Source organism: Euprymna scolopes, chromosome 39, assembly GCF_053919585.1.
Source record: "Euprymna scolopes isolate OS-2025 chromosome 39, ASM5391958v1, whole genome shotgun sequence".
Taxonomy (NCBI): Eukaryota; Metazoa; Mollusca; class Cephalopoda; order Sepiida; family Sepiolidae; genus Euprymna; species Euprymna scolopes.
In genome coordinates this window covers 324,671-346,570 of record NC_136520.1, presented here as the reverse complement: position 1 = coordinate 346,570, position 21,900 = coordinate 324,671, and the positions used below count along the sequence as shown (strand labels likewise).

The window sequence follows — 21,900 nt, the reverse complement described above, 5'->3', positions numbered from 1 at the left end:
TACAGCTTCCACACTGACATCAAACTGTGCACTTATTGTCTTTATAGACACGATGGTCCTTATCCATGAAATTCTTTATTTGGCCAATCAACTCTGGTGTTCTGACTTCTTTTACTCCTCCCACACCTCTCATCATCCCTTACAGACTCCCTACCTTCTTTGAATCTCTTATTCCACTCAAAAACTGATGCAAAACTAAATCGAAAATGTGCTACAGGTCCAAATATCCTATATATCAAATTTCAACTGTAGATCAAATATTAAGAGAGGAGTTTGGTAGAGACTTTCACACACATTGATAAGGTCACTTTTATATATATTAGGTTGTGGAATTTTAAATCTTGATTTCAAATGATTTATTTGCAAATAAGTTTTCATTATAATCCTTTACTTTACATATCATTTTAAAGAAAGGGTTTTTCACTGTATCTAATTATTTAAATTACAATCATTTTAATACAATTGTGTCTTCTTTTCAAAATGCTGAATACAAGTTGGGCAAAAGCAAATTCACACAATTTTCTTATTTCAATTCAAGCTAGGCTGAAAACCTTCTGAAACAGCTCACAATATCAATGAAGCGTTTGGCCCAGGAACAACTACTGAACGCACAGCACAATGGTGGTTTAAGAAATTTCATGGTGGCGATGAGTTTTGAAGATGATGAGCATAGTGGTCAGCCATTGGATGCTGACAACAATCAATTAAGAGCCTTAGTTGAAGCCAATCATTGCACAACTGTTTGAGAACTTGCTTCTGAATTAGATGTAATGTACACGACTATTGCCAATCATTGGAAACACAAAAAACTTGATGAGTGCCTCATGAATTGAACGACAACCAAAAGAAACGCTGTTATGAAATGTCATCTTTCCTTCTATTATGCAACAAGAACAACCTGTTTCTTAACTGGGTTGTGACTTGCAATGAAAAGTAAGTTCTTTACAACAACCGGTGATGCTCAGCTCAGTGGTTAGACACTGACGAAGCTCCATGACACTTCCCAAAGCCAGAGTTGCACCAAAAGAAGGTCACGCTGACTGTTTGGTGGTCTGCGACAGATCTCATTCATTACAGTTTTTTTAATGCAAACGAAACCATTACAGCGGTGAAGTACTGTCAACAAATGGATGAAATGCATCAGAAACTTCTACAACAACACCCAGCATTAATCAACAGAAAAGGCACAATTCTTCTCCATAATAATGTCCGACTGCCAGTTGCTAAATTGACTCTGAAGAAGTTGAACGAATTGGGCTACGAAACTCTGCCTCATACTCTCCAGACCTCTCACCTATTGATTACCACTTTTTCAAGCATCTCGACAACTTTCTGTGTGAGAAATGCTTCAAAAACCTAAGCGATATTAAAAACACCTTCAACGACTTCATCAACATCAGAACACAAGATTTTTACGTTACTAGCGTAAATAAACTTGTTTTGTGTTAGCAAAAGTATGTTGATTCTGATGGTGGTTATTTCGATCAATAAATTTTTGTTTGAACCAAGATATGTTCATTTGAAGTTAAAAGTTAAAAACTGCACAAACTTCTTGTCAACCTGATGTGTGTGTATATATATATATATATATATATGTATATATATATATAGTCTTTGAAGTTTTTAACCTTTAAAACTATACAAAAAAATATTTTTATCATTCGTTAAAAAACCATCTAGTCAGTAAGTCATTTAATCATATGCAATCACTGCATCAACTTGCTCTCAAATTTACTATAGTACCAATAATTTATTTTTCAAGGGATCATCAGTTGTTTACCATGAAACACTGTTTCGGGGATTTTATATATATATATATATATATATATATTTCTGTATGCTAGAACGTTTTCATCATAAATTCTACACAATCACAGATTGAATAAAATCATAATCTATATATATAGAGGGCAAAATGTGTGTGTATGTGTTTGTATGTCTACCAAAAACTTTTGACACGCAACAGATCCTCACGAGATCGGTATCATTTTGAAGCTTGATCTTCGGATGACAAATATCAAAAAATTTTGCCAAAACATTCATTCCTTCACCCTAAACTGGGCAGATTTTTACAAGGAGAGGCAGTTTTTTTCATCGACATTTTCGCAAGTCATCGTCTCTGTTGGACTGACTACGCTTAATTTCAACGCTCTCAACTTCCGGTTGCACAATGGAGACGTTGGCTAAGACATTATTTTTTATTTTTCATCCTTTGCATTACGGGTTCGAGCCTACCTGCCTGCTTGCCTACTATCAGTTTCCCGTTATTTAAAAAAAAATTTTTTAACACCTCTCTTCACCCAAACTGCATACTGTTGTTTTGATTCCTCCTACTACTACCACTTTTTTATCCCCCACCCCCACCGGATCCTTACTACACCTCCACATACCCAGGCAACACCGGGTATCCCACTAGTTATATATATTTCTTTGTATGAATAGTTAAAAATCATGGAAAATGCTTCAAATGTCATAGACGATAATTTTTTTTTCAAGATGATAAAAAAAGAGACATAAATTTTTTTTAAAGTGATTTTTTAAAATTAATTCCTAAATTAAACTTAAAAAATAATTTTGATCCAAAAATAGACAATAATTTTTTTTTCAAGTGATTTTTTAAAACTTAATTTCTAAACTAAACTTTAAAAAATGATAATTTTTGATTTAAAAATAATAAGGATCAAAAATAGACAATAAATAATAGACGATAAAAAAAGAGACGATAAAAAAATAATTTTCGATCCAAAAAAACTCACGGAAGGTATCTTAAGTGCTTCATTGTAGAATCTTTTGGTTTCCAGATATTTCAACGTGTTATACAAGAATCGCACGGTATTTGATAGGAAAAAAATACAAAACAGGATCACGAGCGTTATCAACCAGAAATTGAAGCTGAAAAAAAAAAAAAATCAATTGTTGAAGATAATAAACGAAAGAAAAATGTGGATAAATATTTGTGTAGATTATTAAATATTTATATCTGACTGGTTTCACAGGTTGTCAAAACCGAGGGGGGATAAGCTCCCTTTCCCTAAAAAATGCCCTTGTGTTGCACGTCTCAAATAGCCTCCAACAACCAAGTCTAGCTCCTGGTATTCTCATGTGGCTTAACTACTAAGCCCAGTAAAACTGTTTATACTAACTGGGTGAAGGGGCAAAGGCAGTTCAATGGCGCCTTAAAACTAGTCACTTTTAGGCAGGTGGGGGCTCGTCAACTTTGGATGGTAGCTCATTTAGGAGAAGGTAACTCTGATTCAAAACCTCCGCTGTCTTGCAGAATTACCTCATCAGGATAAAAGCTAAGGGATTAAACCCGACAGAAAATCCAGAGATGGAGACCCTAAAACAGCTTGACTTCATATTGTCATCATCAGCAACTCTTGTGGTGTAATTAGAGCCAAGCTGTATTGATTCTTTTTCTTGTGAATCCTCTGGGTTTGTGGAGAGTGTAACAAGCATGTGAGGAAGTGCACAAGAATTGTGTGCCAGTGTATTTGTCGGGACTACCTACAGCGAAAAGCGAACCTGGGACTTTTCGTAGGAGATGTCCTTTTCTCTTCTCTGCAACCTTTATCTCACAGAAGAGATGTTGCAAGTTTGTCTCTGCTTTATCGTTATTTTCATGGTAAGTGCTCGACTGAGCTTCAATCTATGGTCCCCCCTCGCCAAACTTTCACAAGAAACACTCGTCTAGCTGAAAACACTATCAATCATTCCCCCCACTCTTTACCTGTGCCTAAACCTAAACGTAAATTCCATGAAAAAAAGTTCTTTCTTAGAACTGTACGCCTGTGGAACTGTCTTCCGTTCTCCTGCTTTCCAGCTAACTACAATCTGATTGTCTTCAAGTCCAACGTAAACAAGTTCTTCATGAGCCGTTCCACTTAAGTTAATAAATTTACCAAATTTCTATTACTAACAATTACTATATTGTTCAATTGACTACTGTACACACTTAACCCTTATCCTTGAGTGGTCTCTGGGCCTTGATAAGTGGTGATGCCTATGTAAAAAAAAAAAAAAGTCTGTTAATGAGCTGCATCCATCTTATCCCAAAGCGACGATTGAGTTCGCCCGACAACTATAAAAAAAACTAGCTGATGAGTCATTCGGGGGCAGTTGAAAAACATTGCTCTGATAACGTGTCTTGCGTTACTGCATTTCGTATCGTAGCATATTTGATTCGATGAGATTGTTTGGTGGAGCATTGTGTCAGTCAACGGTGTTGTTCGAGAACGTGGCGTGTTGATTTGGCGAGATTGTTCAGTGGCATGTTGATTCGGCGAGATTATTCGGTGGCATGTCATGTCCGTCAACGGTGTTGCTCGGAAATGTGGCGTGTTGATTCGACAGTACTGTTCAGATTGCGTGGGCAAATTTGTTCAGAATCATGCCGTCACGTGTGATATAAATATTTTTTGGGGAGCATTCTCTTTTCCCTCATGAAGTGACAGAGAGGAAGGGACTGCTGCACAGGCAACAGCTATCATCCCATATCACTCTGCCCAGGCTATATAGTGACAGTAGATAGGAAGTATCACTCCAGAGTTAGACTGTACAGCTATTCCTGGTGGTACAGATACACAAGAACTATACCATCATCTCCCAAGATATCTGACTGAAATTCTAATGCCAATGTCTTGCTTGCTTGTCACTGTGCACACTTTTCATTTATGTTAAGAGGAGAGGAAGGTAGAATCTATTATAATAAATTTGCATTCCTGTCTGTACGTTTGTTCACAATTTGATTAATATATACAAAAGGTACACAATTAGATTTTAATATTGAAAACAAACTTTTACATACTTTTTATTCCTGCACAATTTCTATATATACTATTTATTCAAAACTAATCAACATTCAAGAGGTTATCTCATTTGCATATTACATTAACGAAAATCTGTTTTAATAATTAGCTCTAAATATTTAATGGAAATTAATAATAGAATTGTTTTAAGTATTCTATTTAGAATTATCATATAAAGTTGATTTATTTAAGTTATTTTTAACTTAATTTACATTTAATATTAATGCGATAATGTGTGTGTTATTTTCTGTGTCACGCTTACATCTGGGTCACTTAATTGTTTATGTACTTCCATTTCTTAAATAATTTTACCAAGAATTCTTCATATCTTTTGGTTTCAGTTTCAATTATAGCTGGTGGTACTTAAGCCATCTATGTTTTTATGAACAATTTTATCAAGAATTCTTCATAAGTTTTGGTTTCAGTTTCTATTATAGCTGATGGAACTAAAGTTATATATATATATATATATATATATATATATATATATATATATATATATATATGTATAAAAAATTAAATATAAAAATACCAGCGATGGTTGACGTTATGCTTTGAGAAAAATAGAAAAACCGAATGAAATTATTAAAATAATCAACGTTTCGTCCCTATTTCAGTCGGTTTGGGTGGAAAATTTTTAGTTACCAATATATAAATGTATGTATGTTTGCATGTCTGCCTAAAACCTTCGACAAAGGCAACGGATTTTTACAAGATCAGAATAGTTTTGAATTTCGACCTTTCAGGCGACACATATTGAAAAATTGGCTAAAAACATTAATATCTTCACCTTCAACTGGGCACTTTTCTACAGGGGCGGGGGTCGCTTTTTTTCGCCGATATTTTCAAAAGTCATCCTCTCCTTTCAATTGTCTAGCTTTAATTTAAACTTACGTCACTTCCGGTTTGACGGTGGTCGTAACAGCAAAAATGTCAGGGTTTTTTTTCCACGTTCTTTTCCTCCTTTTCGGTATGGGTTCGAGCCTACCTTTCTACTACCACTTTTTTTTTTTTTTTGCTCAACACACACCTCCAAACACCCAAGTAACGCCGGGCTGAAATGCTAGTATATATATATATATATATATATATATAAAAGTGAACGTGTGTTTGTATGTGTAAATTTCCTTACGCAATAACTCTGTCAATTTTCAGTCTACAGACTCGAAATTTGATATACAGGGTACTGAGGTTTGGGAAAATCTTTGTAATTCTTTTTAGCAGACAGAAATTTGGCTGTTAATGGGTCAAAGTTCAACGATTTGACCTTTGAGAACTCTACCAAACTCCTCCGCCAATTTTGGGTATAGACTATTGAAACTTTAGATATAGGTTCCTTGGACATGGATCTAACTTAATAACTTGATTTGAGCCTAAAACAATGAATGTTAAGGAGTCATAATAGGGATCAAAGTTAAAAAAAATTGAGAGCTTTCTTTTTTTTTTTTTTTTTTTTTTTTTGCTCAAGATACACCCCCAAACACTCGGGCAACGCCGGGCTGAAATGCTAGTATATATATATATAATTTGAGTTCCTTCAGCTAAAACCAAAACCAAAAGATATGAAGAATTCTTGGTAAAATTATTCATTACAAGAAATGGAAGTTCATAACAATTAAACGACAGTCACTTGGATGTAAGCATAATACACAAAATAAATAACACACACACACACACACTATCCTATTAATAAATAGATGAAAAATAAGTAAAAGACACTGACTATTTGGGCCATTCTTTCAGTGGAATTATTATCCCAGGTATCGTCAACTTTGGCCCAGTGTGATTGTGACTGAACAGCAAACCATAATCAACGAACCACAAACACAGACAGAGTCCTCCGAGAATCAGCGTCGAACTGAAAAAACAAAGAAAAAAATTTTTTTAATGCAAATTTTTTTTTGTCAAAATAAAAATTTGTTCAAGTAATTATTATGATATTGTGACAACATGTGGCTCACCGACCCCAAAACGTTGTGTGTGCCATGGATTTTTCGTTCCACTTCTTATCTTATGGTCGGATCATCATTTTAAAACACAGGAAACACGCAACACTAATATTTCACATACATATCGGTTGGAAACTGGGTGTATGCAGTGTTGCCAATTTAGTGGTTTTCCTGCTAGATCTGAAGATTTTGTTTGCAAACTTGTGGGTAAAATTTTGATCTAGTGGCTAGCGGGTTATTTTTTAGAAAATCTGGAGATATTTGATACCCATACACCCGCAATTTTCGATTAAAAAATATAGAAAAGCGTTTGAAAATACTTTAAAACTAGGTACGGGCAAAAATAGAAAAATAATGAAAGGGGAACCTAGTTTTGAAAGCCGATTTATCATAATTTTTTTTTAGGTTTCCGACTACTTTTTGATTGTATTTGAAAGATAAGAGACTAAAGTTAATTTCCTAGAGGGAAAAAATATTTGTACACGTGAAAAAAAAAGTTATGAAAAATGTTTTCACGGCGAGCTAACTAATTCAGTTAAATTTTGAAATTAAATATAAATTCATCGTAAAAATCCTTTAAAAGATAAATATTAGTTTTCTATTTCAAAAATAATTAGTAAAGTAAAGTCCTAAAAAAAAAAAAAAAACACCTTTTTTGCTCAAAAAATAGCTTAATTAGCCCCAAAAAAGCATGTAATTCTGCCGTTCGCCAAAACGCAACAAATTAGGTTTGTAAACATAATTATACGGAAGCCCAAAATTTCAGCTAATCAAAATGCTGTTTCAAAATGAAGTCATGATTGTAAAAGGAGGTAAGGCTGTCAGTTTTCTTTTTTTCCCCAGATGTGCATCCATACATTCCTATTCTGAACATCTGTATCAATTTTTATCATTTTTTAATTTAATTATTTTTTATGTTCCTGTTTTTAAATTAATTTTTTTTATAAATTATTGTTCACGATTATATAAAAATTATGTTACATCGAAAGTTTCACATTCATGCGAACAAGGAAATTAAAATCTTGCATACAAATATTATGCGAAATCTGTAATTTAAAAAAAAAAGTAGAAATATTTTTGCTATTATATTTTTTTTTGTGAAAATATTAAATAAACAATGCTCCATTCAATGGTAATATCGGTAGTTCGAGAAATTAATATTTCTTCGTATTATATCGAATTCATTAATACGGGCTTTAGGGGCCTTTTTCATAATGTTCCTGTAAAAATTAATTTTTTTAAAAATTGTTATAATTTATAATGCTTTATTTTCATAAAAAAAGCAAAAATAAATTCAATTCTTTTACTACTGAAAACCATAACTTTATTAAAGTTATTTTTTTGTTTAAACAAAATAATACATTTCCACTAAGATTTAAATAAAAATAATAAGTTCATTATATTCTGTGATCATTATTTTATAAATACTGAAAATTTCATTAAAATTGGTTAATTTCCTGATTATTGGCGAGTTTTTAACTAAAGGGAGGAGTCAAAATGTTTGTACATTTTGAGCATCACATTCATTTTGTCCGTACCTATTTAAAACATAAAACTAAACTCGTTTAGGTAGAAAAGCAGCATTTATTGCCTTTGGTAATGATTATTTATTGACTATTTGTTTTTTTTCCACCATTTCTTTCAGTTAACCATCCTTAAAACTCGCTATAAAATCGATGTTTCCATGTACATTTTATTGGGGGAGGACATCCAAATTCTATGATTTAAAATCCGATCTAAGCAATCCACTTAATTTAAAAGTATTTATTCACTTGGTAAAAGTGTAGAAAAGCTAACAGTCAAAAATTCTAAAAAAAAAAAAGAAGCTAACAACAGCAAAAAGAAAAAAGCTAATAACAGCAAAAAAAAAAGCTAACAACAGCAAAAAAAAGCTAACAAAAGCAAAAAAGCTAACAACAGCAAAAAAAAGCTAACAACAGCAAAAGAAAAAAAGCTAACAACAGCAAAAAAAAAATGAATAAATAGTAAATGCAGTAGAATTTAATTATCTACCAACCTGTATACTTTTAACGTGCTAAAACTCAGTTCTTTTTTTTATTTAGAAATATGTTGTTCAAAGTGGTTTTAACAGACTGAATAAAAAATAAACAAATGGCCACTTAACGAGTGAGAAGGCTTGATTCCTGAAATGTTGTAAACAAATGACTTCTTTCACTAATCCTAAGTTTGAGTTGTACACCCAAATTTAGAGTTAATGATAGCCATAGATATTTCATACAACTTTTCAAGAATGAAGTCCCCAACAGTTAAGTGATAAGTAACCAGTTAGTTGTTCTAAAGACAACTAAAAGAAATGTAATACAAAGAACATAAACACAGTTTCAGTACATAGTAACAATACTTAAATTTTACTGCATTTGGTATAAGTTATTTGTTGATTTTTGTTATTGTTTACAATTTTTCGACTGTTAACTATTCTACACTTTAATGGATGACTGTGTTGTTCCTATTTGTTTGCCTCCCAAAAGAGTCAACGTTCATGTCTTTACTTATTTGTACTAATTTTTTCAATGCTTATTATTACATTTAATTTTCAGTGTGAACTACCTTTTCTAAGATGCAGCACATGTTAACACCTCAGCAAAGTTTGTTTATTTTTTAACAAACATTAAAAACAGAAAAAGTTTTCCACATGTGAAAAAACCCCGTTTTACTTGCCTTTCTATGATGGCAAAGTTAGACACAAAGTTGATTTTTAATGTAGTGAAAACCCCGCTCCCTCCAAAAAGAGGCAGTCAGAATTAAGGCAACATTTTTTTATCTTCAGTCTTAAAAGGTTTCTTCTTCATTGACAAAGAACAGAAAAAATAAAGTATAGTATCAGAACAGGCACTATAGTTTAACGTTAATTTTATTTGGACAACTAAAACAAAATAATACAAATAAAACCAAAAATAGAAAGATACTGTAAAATTGGCAAATATTTAAATCATATCTTTTTTGTTCCCATTTTTTTAAATATTCAGAGCAGAAAAAAATATACTCATTGTAAATGGTGGTGGGTATGAAAAGTGCTGCTCAATTTAATATACCCTAGTAGGGGATTTAGAGAAACAACACTGATTGTAGATACCCCGGTGAGTGGTTTCACTTGGCTTGATAAGCAAATAGCTGACAAGAGATTCGAGAAAGCACGTTCTCCTATACAATGGGTCAAACCCATGTGAGAGAAAGCATGCAGCGTCACTTATCCTCCACACTTATCCTCCATGTTAGATACAAGCCTTACATCGGCGGAAGATATCCATCCTATCATTGATAGAGGTCTCCACTCAGTGGGTGATTATTGCTCCGTTGTGTTGCGTTAATTTCTTCTTTTTTTTTCAATTTTCTTCCTTTGAAGATTGTTGGTTGGTTGGCTGTTTTTGTTTTACGGCATATCAACCCTTTTCGGGTTATTTAATGCCGAATCCAAAGATTTTGAAGAAAATTTTTTTAATAGAATATATTTGTTGTTTTCAAATCAGTTTCTATTTAACTCATAGTTGGGACCCTAACAGGTACTACCACTCTGGGTCAGAGTGGACTTGGAAGCAATGGTAATTAAAAGGTGGCTCCACACTCCCCAAAGCCTGCAAGCTGGAGCCTCACCACTGGATATAGTTTAAGGTCATATCTAGGACCTTGAAGATTGTAATGTTGGGTATGGGGCAGCCAAACCAGCTGCTAACTGTTAACATATTACCAGAGTTATCTGCCCTTGATAGGAACTCGGTTACCTTGGCATTGGGGGCAACTTCCCAGGTGGTGGTAAGAAACTGTCATGAGTTGTGTCATTTGCTTCTGCATGGCAAGCTGCTGCTGCTGCTGCTGCTGCATTTGCATCATGAACGCTACAGGATCAATTCCAGTCTGTTTTGGTAGGGTTTCACATGAGTTAGACATTTTCAGTAGTCGTTGTATGTCAAAATGTGTAAAATGTACGAGGTGTTAGCAATTTAGGTGTAAATGTGAGGGTATGGGTTTAAAACGTATTCAGAAACATCCACGTGCATCCGTTGTCCTATCCAGTGGTTTTCTCCGTTCTTGACTCTGGATGAGCTGTTCTATTAGCGATTTATTTGTTTATTACATCCCACTCCTGACACCATGTATAATTAAAATATGGGTTATTTTATGTGAGGGAATAATAACAGGACACTTTATTCAATAAGAATTTTGCACAGGAGGAAATGTCTTTATTTAGGTCACCATGACAGTTTCTTACCACCACCTGGGGAGTTGCCCCTAATGCCACGGTAGCTGAGTTCCTATCTAAGGCACATAACTTTGATAATATGTTAATACCAACATTGCCCTGCTCTTTATTGAAACCAGCCGAGAGCTCTTTTTAGTATCCTCGTTGTTCCCTCTTAAGTCAATTCTCTGGATCTCTTTTGCACTTGGTCCACCAGTAATATTAGTTAGGTAGGACTTCCTGTTAGTTGACGTAGATTCCTGGGTCGGTGGTTGTGGGGTTCCTAGCAGAGTTTGTGAAGACAGGTGATATGTCAGCCGGTGACTCCAGAGGCACATGAGTTCCAGTAGAGCTGGGCATGTGCTGGAACAGCTGGATGGGCTCTGATGGTGAAGTTGGTGGTTGTTGTTGTTATTGTTGGAGTAGGTCTATTGTGGGAATTTTTATTGGGTTTTCCAGGGGACATCTGTTGCTCACCAAAAGAGCTGTTAGTCTAGTTCTCTTGTGGTTGTACTTGGTTCTGTCTAATTAGTTATTATACGTAACTTATACTTGTGAAGTATTTTCTGTTTCAGTTTAATTAATTTAACTATGTGACAGCAATACGTCCAACACCCTTATTTCCAAGGCTTTTTAACGGTTTAAGACTCAAGATTGTTAAGCATTTATTTTTTATGGGAGATAAATTCTGCATGTTTTACTTTTTAAGGTGATTTCGTGGTTTTATGACATTGTCAGTCAGACTTAGGGTTAGACAAATATTAAAGATTAGTTATCTGTTCCAAAAAGTTAGAATGTTCTAGAAATGAGGGATCATTTTAATAAAACTTTATATGAAAAAATGATCCCCTACTTTACATTCTAAAATATTTTTTCCTAATATTCATATGTGATCGCCTAAAACGCAAAATCTCATTTTTTTTGGAGGAGGAGGATAGCTAAGGGTCCTCATCTGTTTTTAAATATTGGTATAATTTATTTTTTAATTCAACAAACTTTTTAATATTTCTGTTTTCCATTTATATATATTCTCAAAGATTTTCATCTTGTGGTATTTTTTTCCATTTATACACTTGTGCTATTTCCCCTTCAGAATGGTTCTAAAATCCATCAATTAATTCACATACAAATTTTGTGCCTGCGTTTTGCGGATTTCTTTTTTAATTTTAATTTTGCAAATATTAATTTATCTGATATTTGCAGGGAATTTATTCGACAATATTTAATTCTTAGATACGCCATTATTGTAATGTTTGAATTGTAATATGTTTCAATTTAACTTTTATTATAAATACTGTTTAATTTTGTGATTTGTTTCTTGCAAAACAAAATATACCCTCTCTGAAAACCAGATAAAACTAGCTGATAAAATTTGAAAGCCTTTTGGGCAGCTAACCGCTTGAATATAATTTCAAAAATATATAGTGAGAAAACATGGAATGTTTTATATATTCATAATATTTTTATGTAGGGTAGGAAGTTAAAATATAGAATTTGTCTTTTTGGAGATTTTTTGGTTTCGAATTAGCGGTTTTGGAAAATTTCAGACGGTAAAAGTTAAAAATCTAACAATTTTCAGGAGATTTCTTTTCCCTGATCTAACCAAGCTCGCAACGTCTAATCTGTGGGAAACAGGTTGCAGGGAAGAGAAAAGTGTATCCCTAACTAGGCTGAGAGAGAGAGAGAAATATGTGGAACTATTTATTTTTTTATCAAATTTGGAAGATCTTGAGGAGAGCGGGTTTTTAATGAAAAACGAAATGTGAGATAGAATGATAGATGCTAAACACAAATAAAATAATAAAGTCAAAAGCACGCAATCATAAAAGGAGATATTTTTATACATTCAAAGGTGGAAGAATACACAGATAGGAAAACAGAACGTTGGTTCATATTTTTTTAGAGTCCTTAAAAAATAAAGGGAATTCATTAGCTGAGATATCGAAGACGTTTGGATTTCTCTGTATATTTTTAAATAAATGTAATTCTAAATATACAACAAATTTTATGTTGATACTTGAAGGTATAAATATTCTAATTTCTTCGGATGTTTTTTAAACAGCCTTCATTAAAAAAAAGAGTATCCAGTTCTATTAAACTTTTATTATTTAAATAATTTTACTTCATTCGTTTTATTAAAAAAAAAAAAAAAAAAGTTGAAAAGATATTTTTCACTCGGTAGTAAGCTTTAGAAAATTATCAGTGAAAGAAATACAGTCGCCAAAAGATAAGCATTTTATTATTTCTAGTCGCCACTTTGAAAAATCACTCACAAATGCGACTGTTCTACTTGCAACATAAAGACCTGTTATATAATGTTAAACTTACATGAGTTGGAGTACATTATCAAGTACCATACAACTGAATCCACTCCTTTGATGATAGCTGTAAACTCGGAAAAAAAAGTCATCCAAATTTTGAATGTGATTCCATTTGTCTGCAAAAAGAAAAACATGAAAAAATATCTAAGGATAATTTTCCAATGAGAAAGGCTATGGGGAGAAGCTACATCATAAGGGCATACTAGCTAGTACATCAATTATACCAGTCATCATAGGAGCAACGAAGCTAATGAAAAAGAATTTCAAAAACTATCTGGCAAATATACCCGGTGAACCAAGTGCAAAAGAAATACAGACAATAGCATTTAAAGGGACGATTAGAATCTTAAAAAGATCTCTCGGTTGGAGTAACTAAACTAATGGGAGAATGTTTGGCATCCGAAAGAATGCCCCATCCCCAGGAAAAACAAAGTGATAAGAAAATTAAAATAAAAATGATTTAAATTTGCAGGGAGATGTCAAGTGCAGGTTCTTCCACACAAAAGTAAAAAAATGTCAGCCAGTTCTGCAATACAATGTTACATAAATAAACGGAATTGGGAATTTAGTAAGGAATTATTAAAAAGCACAGAGTGTCTCTAATTATTTTTTTATCTTTTCTAATTTTCGTATTTGGATTCATCGGACTACTGTTCTCATCTTGAGTGCGATTTTCACAACGTTTTTGTAACCTCCAACCTTCTCCAGGTACTCCTACAATTCGTATTAGAATTTTCCGCAAGGACCCGCGGTTAGAATACTTGGAAAAATCAATTGCAAAAAGTGTTATTCTCCTGAAGGTTGAAGGTTCAATTCTCAGTGTGGGCGACCAAAAAATACAATTGCGAATTACTTAGGACCTCTATCCACTCATGGCTGACGGAACAAGAGCATACTACCCCCGTGAAGTAAATAAAGGATTCCGTTCGAAATTCCATCCAAATTCCAGAGTTTGACAAGATACACCTGAAGAAGGGTGGAGGTTACATCGACCAAAACTTGTGAAAATCACTCAAAATGAGAACAGTAGTCCGATGAATCCACTTAATATGAATAATCAATCCTCATCTCAAAAATTCAGAAACGTCTTTTCTAATTTTCGTATTTTCCTTTTTGTATTTTTGTCGAATGGTTGTAAATAGGCTCCATATGTTTTTTTTTGTTCGATTATTTTGTGAGCACTTTCAACTTTAAAGTACCTAGGTTTGTAAAGTAAACAGGAAGGGAAAAAAAAATTCATAAATTCTAGATTTTATCATTTTGTAAATATTAAAATTACCCCTTTTAAATACCGTTTATATATTTATTTAATCGCCCCCCCCCTCACATGTAATCCTGATCTCGTACATGACATTCGATACTCATACGCACGTACACAGGGGGAAAAAAAACTATAAACTTCTAAAGTAAGCGAGAAACCCTCACAAAAGTTTTTGAGAACTTAAGCAGTCATAGTAGATGCTATAAAAAAATATTATGAAAATTGAAGAGGACATAGTTTCTCTAACCTGACCGTAAGCTACATAGGTAAAAAATTGATGATTTGGGGGACATGCTTTTGGATGAGCAAAATTTTATTTTCTACCAGGTATGGGGTTAAAATAATTAAATATTCGGATTCTACAATATCTAAATGCTCTTCTTAGCAAATTTCAGAAATATTGAACATGTGGAAGTATATTTTTTTAAATTTTATAAAACATTGAAATTCCATGACATTTTGCGGCATTAATTTGGAAGCAAAATATGCAAATTTTACACCCCACTAAAATCCAAACGGTAAGGTTTAGGTCCAAATAATTTGGCAAATTTTCCTAACTCATGAAGGGGAATATTTGTGTCGGTGGATGCAGATTTCAACTTTTTGCTGGTGTTTTCACATGGAATGACCCACGTTTAAAAAATGCAAATTGCCACATATTTTTAAGCTTAGCAGACATAACCGCCTGATGACAACGTAACAATTCAGTTGAAAGTGCTCGCGAAATAATCAAACAAAACAAAACATATGCATCCTATTTGCAACAATTTGATAAAAATACAAAAAGGAAAATATGAAAAAGAATAATTAAACACAGACACTATGCTTTTTAATAAAATCTGTCTAAATGAAAGCATGGTGTCTAAGTATACAATATATATATAAATATATATGTATAAATATAGTCTGTTTATTATACAAATATTATTAGTAGTTACCTCTGTGCATACATGTTTCAGTGGAATCCTAATAAAAGGAGACCACTTCATCAGACAAAAAAATGTTGGCGCCTAAGTATACACAATATATATATATATATATATATATATATATATATCTTTGGGTTTTTTTAAGGGCTCCTTCAGTCTTTGACAAACTATGGATACCCACGAAGAGGTGCCTGCACGTGAAATTTTTGTGGCACGAGGTGCGCAATCTCCAACCACACCTCTCCTGAGTCGATATTGTTAAATACCAGTGGCAAGTGAAGTGTCTGTATAGGACGACTGGAAACAAATGCAGAGATAAGCGGAGAGCACATACAGCGCCTAGAATTCCCAAATGGTCACCCATCTGGCACTTACCGGGCTCAACACACACATATATATATATATATATATATATATATATATATATATATATATATATATATATATATATGTCTGTTTATTATACAAACATTATTGGTTACATATATGCAGACATGTTTCAGTGGAATCCTAATTCAAGGAGATCCACCTCATAAGACCAAAAATAAAGGAGTTCCTTTTTTGGAGGGTTTGATGAGATGGTCTCCTTAAATTAGGATTCCGCTGAAACATGTATGCACATATGTAACCAATAATGTTTGTATAATAAACAGACTATATACCAGCTCTGTCCTCCATTGAGCACTCTTTAATAATCACATGGGTTTCATTGGATTTACATCTAGGAAACCAATCTATATATATATATATATATATATATATATATATATATATATATATGTTAAAACTCGACTGAACACATGGAAATAAATAACTACAACACAAAAGCAAAATAGAACAGATATATTAAGAGCAAGAAAGTATATACAATATTTACGTAGAGTCCGTTATTATAGTCATGGGGAGACCGTCTCTGGAAAAGGTATCGGCTGGGTAGTCATTGATTTTCGATCTCGTTAAGTCTCTCATTGGGTCTCACTCGTCTTTACGTTACCAACCATATTTATATGGTTGACACTCCACATATGCTAATTCGGTGGATCCTACCACAACAATACACATGTAATTTCTTATTTCCTGTCACTTAACGTACGTAGCCATTCTGACATAATGTAAGTAACACCCTCTTTTGAAAGCTGGTGTAACTTAAAGAAAACACAATTAAAACTTCTCTTCCGATTTTCAGATTTTATAATCATGCCCATTACTTTAAAAGTTGATGAGTTCCTATTCTTCTGATGAGTTAAGAGCGGTATATATTAAAAAATTGACATAATAATTGCATGAATAATTCTGCACTACAAAACAGGTACTGTCAAGAACTGAACATTTTAACATGGTTAAAGAAATAAACAGTAAGATAAACAACATCTTGAATTTGGAATATGGATTTTTTGTCATTTTAAAGTCTATATAAATATTAGTATCAATATTTATAAAATCCTAATCAAATATGGTCCTGGATATGACCTTAAACTATATCCGATGGTGAGGCCTCAGCTTGCGGGCTTTGGGGAGTGTGGAGCCACCCCTTAATTGCCATTACTCCCAGGTCGACTCTGTCCCGGAGTGGTAGTACCTGTTAGTGTCCCAACTATGGGTTAAATAGAAACTGACTTTTAAAAAAAATATATATATATATTCTATTAAAACTTTTTCTTCAAAATCACTGGATTTGGCATTAAATGACCTGAAAAGGGTTGATATGCCTTAAAACAAAAACAATTAATCAACCTAATCATAAAAAAGCTCAATATATGAGATAGAGCAATAGTACAAATAAAAATGTGTTGTTAAATTCCATAAACTAAAAAATTTACTTTTATTATTCGACAAGGAATACAAAATTAATTTAAAGTTTTTTTTCCCTTAATTCATGGATTTAAAAATAAATGGCTCATCTCATCAGAGGAAATGTCTTTAGCAAAATAAAGTTTCTTAGTATTCAAAAATTTTGCTATTTAGCACATATATTGAAAAACTGACAATTTTTGATAAAGCCTAAAAGAATCCATGGATTAAGGAAAAAAAACTTTAAAATTTTGTATTTCTTGTTGAATAATAAATTTCTGGTAATTTTTTTAATTTACTAAATTTAACTTCAAATTTTCATTTATACATATATATATATACATATACATCAGTGGCCTGGCAAGACCACAGGGGAGACAACCGAAGCAACAAAACTGAAGCTGCTTGCCAGGCACTATATATACAAATATACAAATGTAGGCAAATTTGAGCATATTTTATTGGTTTGAAAATATAGGTTCTTTTTCATCAATTGTCATAGAATTTTAACCCTAGAATAGTATTATAATCTTCAAAAAGTCTGTAAAGTTTTATGCAATTTCGTCCTATAGAAGTAAAGATGAGCATTTCAATATTCAATTTGACTACAAGTATAGATATATTCATACATTTTATATATATATATATATATATATATATATATATATATATATATATATATTAGATATACAACCTTTTTTTACAATTTTGTAAGTTCCAAATCTCAGCGACTCAGAATTTAACAAATGAAGGCTTGTTGGAAAGGTAATGATATGAATTGTGTAATGGGCTATTTGACATTTGCCCTTAAAGTCTGACATGAAGGGGATCATCCATCATCCAGAGCCTATTTTTGACACTTTTTTACAGCCATAAAATGTTTCAATCATCTTCATTTGTTTTTCTAGTTTTGCATATGAATTACAAAATATCTGATATTTCTCCAAAACTTCTGGCCTTGATGGAGGGGAGAATAAAACTTGCTGTTAGAAAATTCTCAACATTTCGTCCCCTACCTTTCTTAGACATTATAAAATCCGAAAGTAATTTACTATTTTAAGTACATTGTAAAACCACACATAAAAACAACTACATTCACTTTGATTCACGCCATAAGAACAGAATAAAATCTAGGCTTCTTGTTACGGGCTTTCAGAATTGGTAACTCTAAATATCTTGATGAAGAAATAAACTCTATTACAAATTCACTAAAAACATTGAAATATCCCACTTACTTTATATCAAATGCTAAAAAATAAAAACACAAAATATATTCTCCAACATAAACAAGCAGAAATATATTTCATCAGATACTCCCTTGTTTTTTGGGTTTTTTTTTTCATTTTCTGTCTTTGAAGATTGTAATGTTGGGTATGAGGCAGCCAAACCGCTGTTAGCATTGCCCTGCTTTTTATTGAAACCAACCGAGAGCTCTTTTTAGTATCCTCGTTGTTCCCTTATGTGCAATTGTCTGGATCTCTTTTGCACTTGGTTCACCAAGAATATTAGTTAGGTAGGACTTCAGGTTCTTCTTCATAAGCCCTGTGGCACCTATAATAAGTGGTGTGATTAATATCTCTCTAAGATTCCAGTTTCTTTTTATATCATACATGAGACCTTGGTATTTGGTCTGTTTCTCTCTTTCAGCTCTATTCAGACCTCCATCATTAGAGACACTCACTTCAACCAAGGTTGCCACTCTCTGTAGACATCATCTCGTGCCCATCCAAGCCAAAAATACTTCAATCTAATGCACTGAATAAATTATTAGGTTGGTGCAAAAACAATATCGTTTTCTCACAAGTATTACTTTTATATATGATTTCTGAATTAATTCATTGATATATATATATATATATAGCCATATGCCGCTCCCCATTAAAAGGGGGTACCAGATTGGTCAATGGGAAAATTATTCCCAACAAGCATTTAGGTAAAAATGCACTTTCGTATAAATACTTGAATTCATTCAAAAAAGTATCACTAACAAAAACAAATAAAAACATCTACGTAAAAGTGATACATTTAGTAGTCCGGCAAGGTTAGCACCATGGTAGAGGTTTAGGCTTCTTATCATGAGGTGCCGATTTCGAATCTCGCTAGATTCAGCCACTCTGATGAGTCGTGGACGACGAAGCACGTGTCAGTGGATAATTATATTTTAAAAATAATATATATGCCGCTCCCCATTAAAAGGGGGTACCAGATTGGTCAATGGGAAAATTATTCCCAACAAGCATTTAGGTAAAAATGTACTTTCGTATAAATACTTGAATTCATTCAAGAAAGTATCGCTAACAAAAACAAATAAAAACATCTATATAGCCATGTAATATATATTATTTGGAAGTGTATTTTTTGCTCTATCGAATTGTGTTATTCATTACCGTTCTCAATCTCTTCATTCATTTTTTTTTTACAGGCTTTTTGACAGCATGGACAAAATTCAAATTCACACGATTTTCTTGTTCCAGTTCAAACTAGGCCAAAAAGCTGCCAAGACAGCTCATAATATCAATGATATGTTTGGCCCAGGAACGACTAATGAATGCGTGGCACAATGGCGGTTCAAGAAATTTCGCAATGGTGATGAGAGCTTCGAAGATGAAGATGGTCATGGTCGGCTGACTACGACTGATAACAAACATTTGAAAGCCTTAATTTAAGCCGATCCTCAAAAAACCACATGAGAAGTTGCTGTTAAATTTGAGGTCGACCACTCAACAGTCATTTAAAGCAAATAGGGAAGTTAAAAAAGTTGGATAAATGGGTGCTGCATGAATTGAATGGTAATCCAAAAAATTGTCGTTATGAGGTGTCTTCTATTAGCATTACAAGCGTATGCTGTATTTTCGTGGACATTGGCAATATTACATACCTAATGTGCTTCAACAAGTCATATCTTTTTTATTTGTGGGTCAATTTTTAAAAAAATTACATTGCTGAAAAGAGAATAAACATTCCAATGATGTTAATTTATTTTTCTTTTATGCTCCAAGTTAAAAATGAAAAACGGTAAAAAATGACGTCAGCAAAAAGGGAAACTTTTTTCAACGTTTACATTTTATACGTTACGTTTGGATACACATGCGCAGGATCAAATTTGATTGGATATGGCTGAAATTTTACAGGCTATATAAACATAGAAGTCCATCTCTACTGGACTTGGATTTTTGTTTTTACGACCACAGTAAGCAAAGTTACGACCAAACAAACTTGATGAAGAATATTTCAAAATTGATAAGATAAATCGGCATATATCATCCATTTTCAAATAGATAATAGTTTCAGAATTATTTTCATGTATAACATGTAAATATTTGATAATTATTAATTGCGCGGAATTTTCTTTAAAATGTTATCTTTTATAGAAATCAAATCCGCTTACAGAAAAATTGTTGCTAAGCGCGTCATGCGCTGAGCTGACTAAAGTATTCTCTTAAAAATAGAAAACTGTCTTACTAGACTAGTCATTTTTTATTCTGAGTTTGTCAATTTAAAAAAAATATTTTCAAGTTTTTCAAATTTGATTTCCAAATAATATTATTTTGTTGTTTTTAACGCTTTTAGTACACATGCACTAAAAGCGTTAAAAAACAACAAAATGTATTAAGTATATGCGTTTAACTTCTTATTTGTACTTAAGGTAGAATTGTGTTTTTAGTGGTCAAAAATAAAAACAAAAAAAACAAATATATAACAAATAAAAGGTGCTTGTGCACTTATGCTACCATGCTGAAATAATAACGTTATTATTTAGAAACCCATTCTTAACATGGGGAAGGAAGGGTGTTTTTTGTGAACTATTCTGTACTTTCACCTAACAATTGAATAAAAAAGATATCTTGAAACTAATTTATTTTTAACTCATTGTCAAGACCATTTTTTCGAATCTGTAAAACAATCACATTTTTTTTTAAACTGAGGATGTCTAAATAATAATAATAATAACAATAATTAGGCAGTTCGATAAAGAATTTAATTGTGATGAATTTTGTAAATTTTTACCGTGTTTCCAAATTTTTCTTTAAAGGTTTTCGGGTATGCTGAAAACGAATATCGCATTTAAATTTTCTGTAAATAAGTAGTTTTCCGAATATTAAGCAATGTAATTTCTTACGTTATTGCTGGTGGCCATCTTGTATGCACGTTTGCGCATAGTTTTTCAGGGGTGCGCTTGTGCGTACTAAGATGGCCACCAGCGATAACATAAGAAATGACATTGCTTAATATCCGGAAAACTACTTTTTGCAGAAAATTTAAATGCGATATTCGTTTTGAGCATACCCTAAAACCTATAAAAGTCATCATTTTAAATGTTAAGGTGGAAACAAGGTAAAAAAAAAAAAATTACCGTTTTATTTCTTTGTTTACACAGTTGAATTTTCAGTAAAACAACAGAATAAAAATGACAAAAATTACCATCAACTGGTGAATATATAGTTGTTGCTTATCAGGATTCCTGGTATCCTGGTACTGCGAAAGCTACATTGAGGATTCATGTAGAGTACGATTTATGGTTGCATCTCAGAAAAATAGGGGTATATTTTGGGCCAGATAGAGAATATTTACAAAATTGAAAATTGGTCTGGTCCCAAAATGCATAAGTTCTAGTCGACTATGAGAATTTCCATCTTTTACAG

General features: G+C 32.6%; 1 protein-coding gene across 1 annotated transcript in view; it reads right to left on the bottom strand.

Annotated features, from left to right (window-relative positions):
- Positions 1–21,900, bottom strand: part of LOC145263591 (autophagy-related protein 9A-like) — a 154,262-nt gene that overhangs the window by 88,693 nt on the left and 43,669 nt on the right. Inside the window, 3 exon segments of the mRNA XM_080120435.1 lie at positions 2,757–2,892; positions 6,532–6,666; positions 13,284–13,392. Coding sequence (XP_079976561.1) covers positions 2,757–2,892; positions 6,532–6,666; positions 13,284–13,392 — 380 coding nt within the window.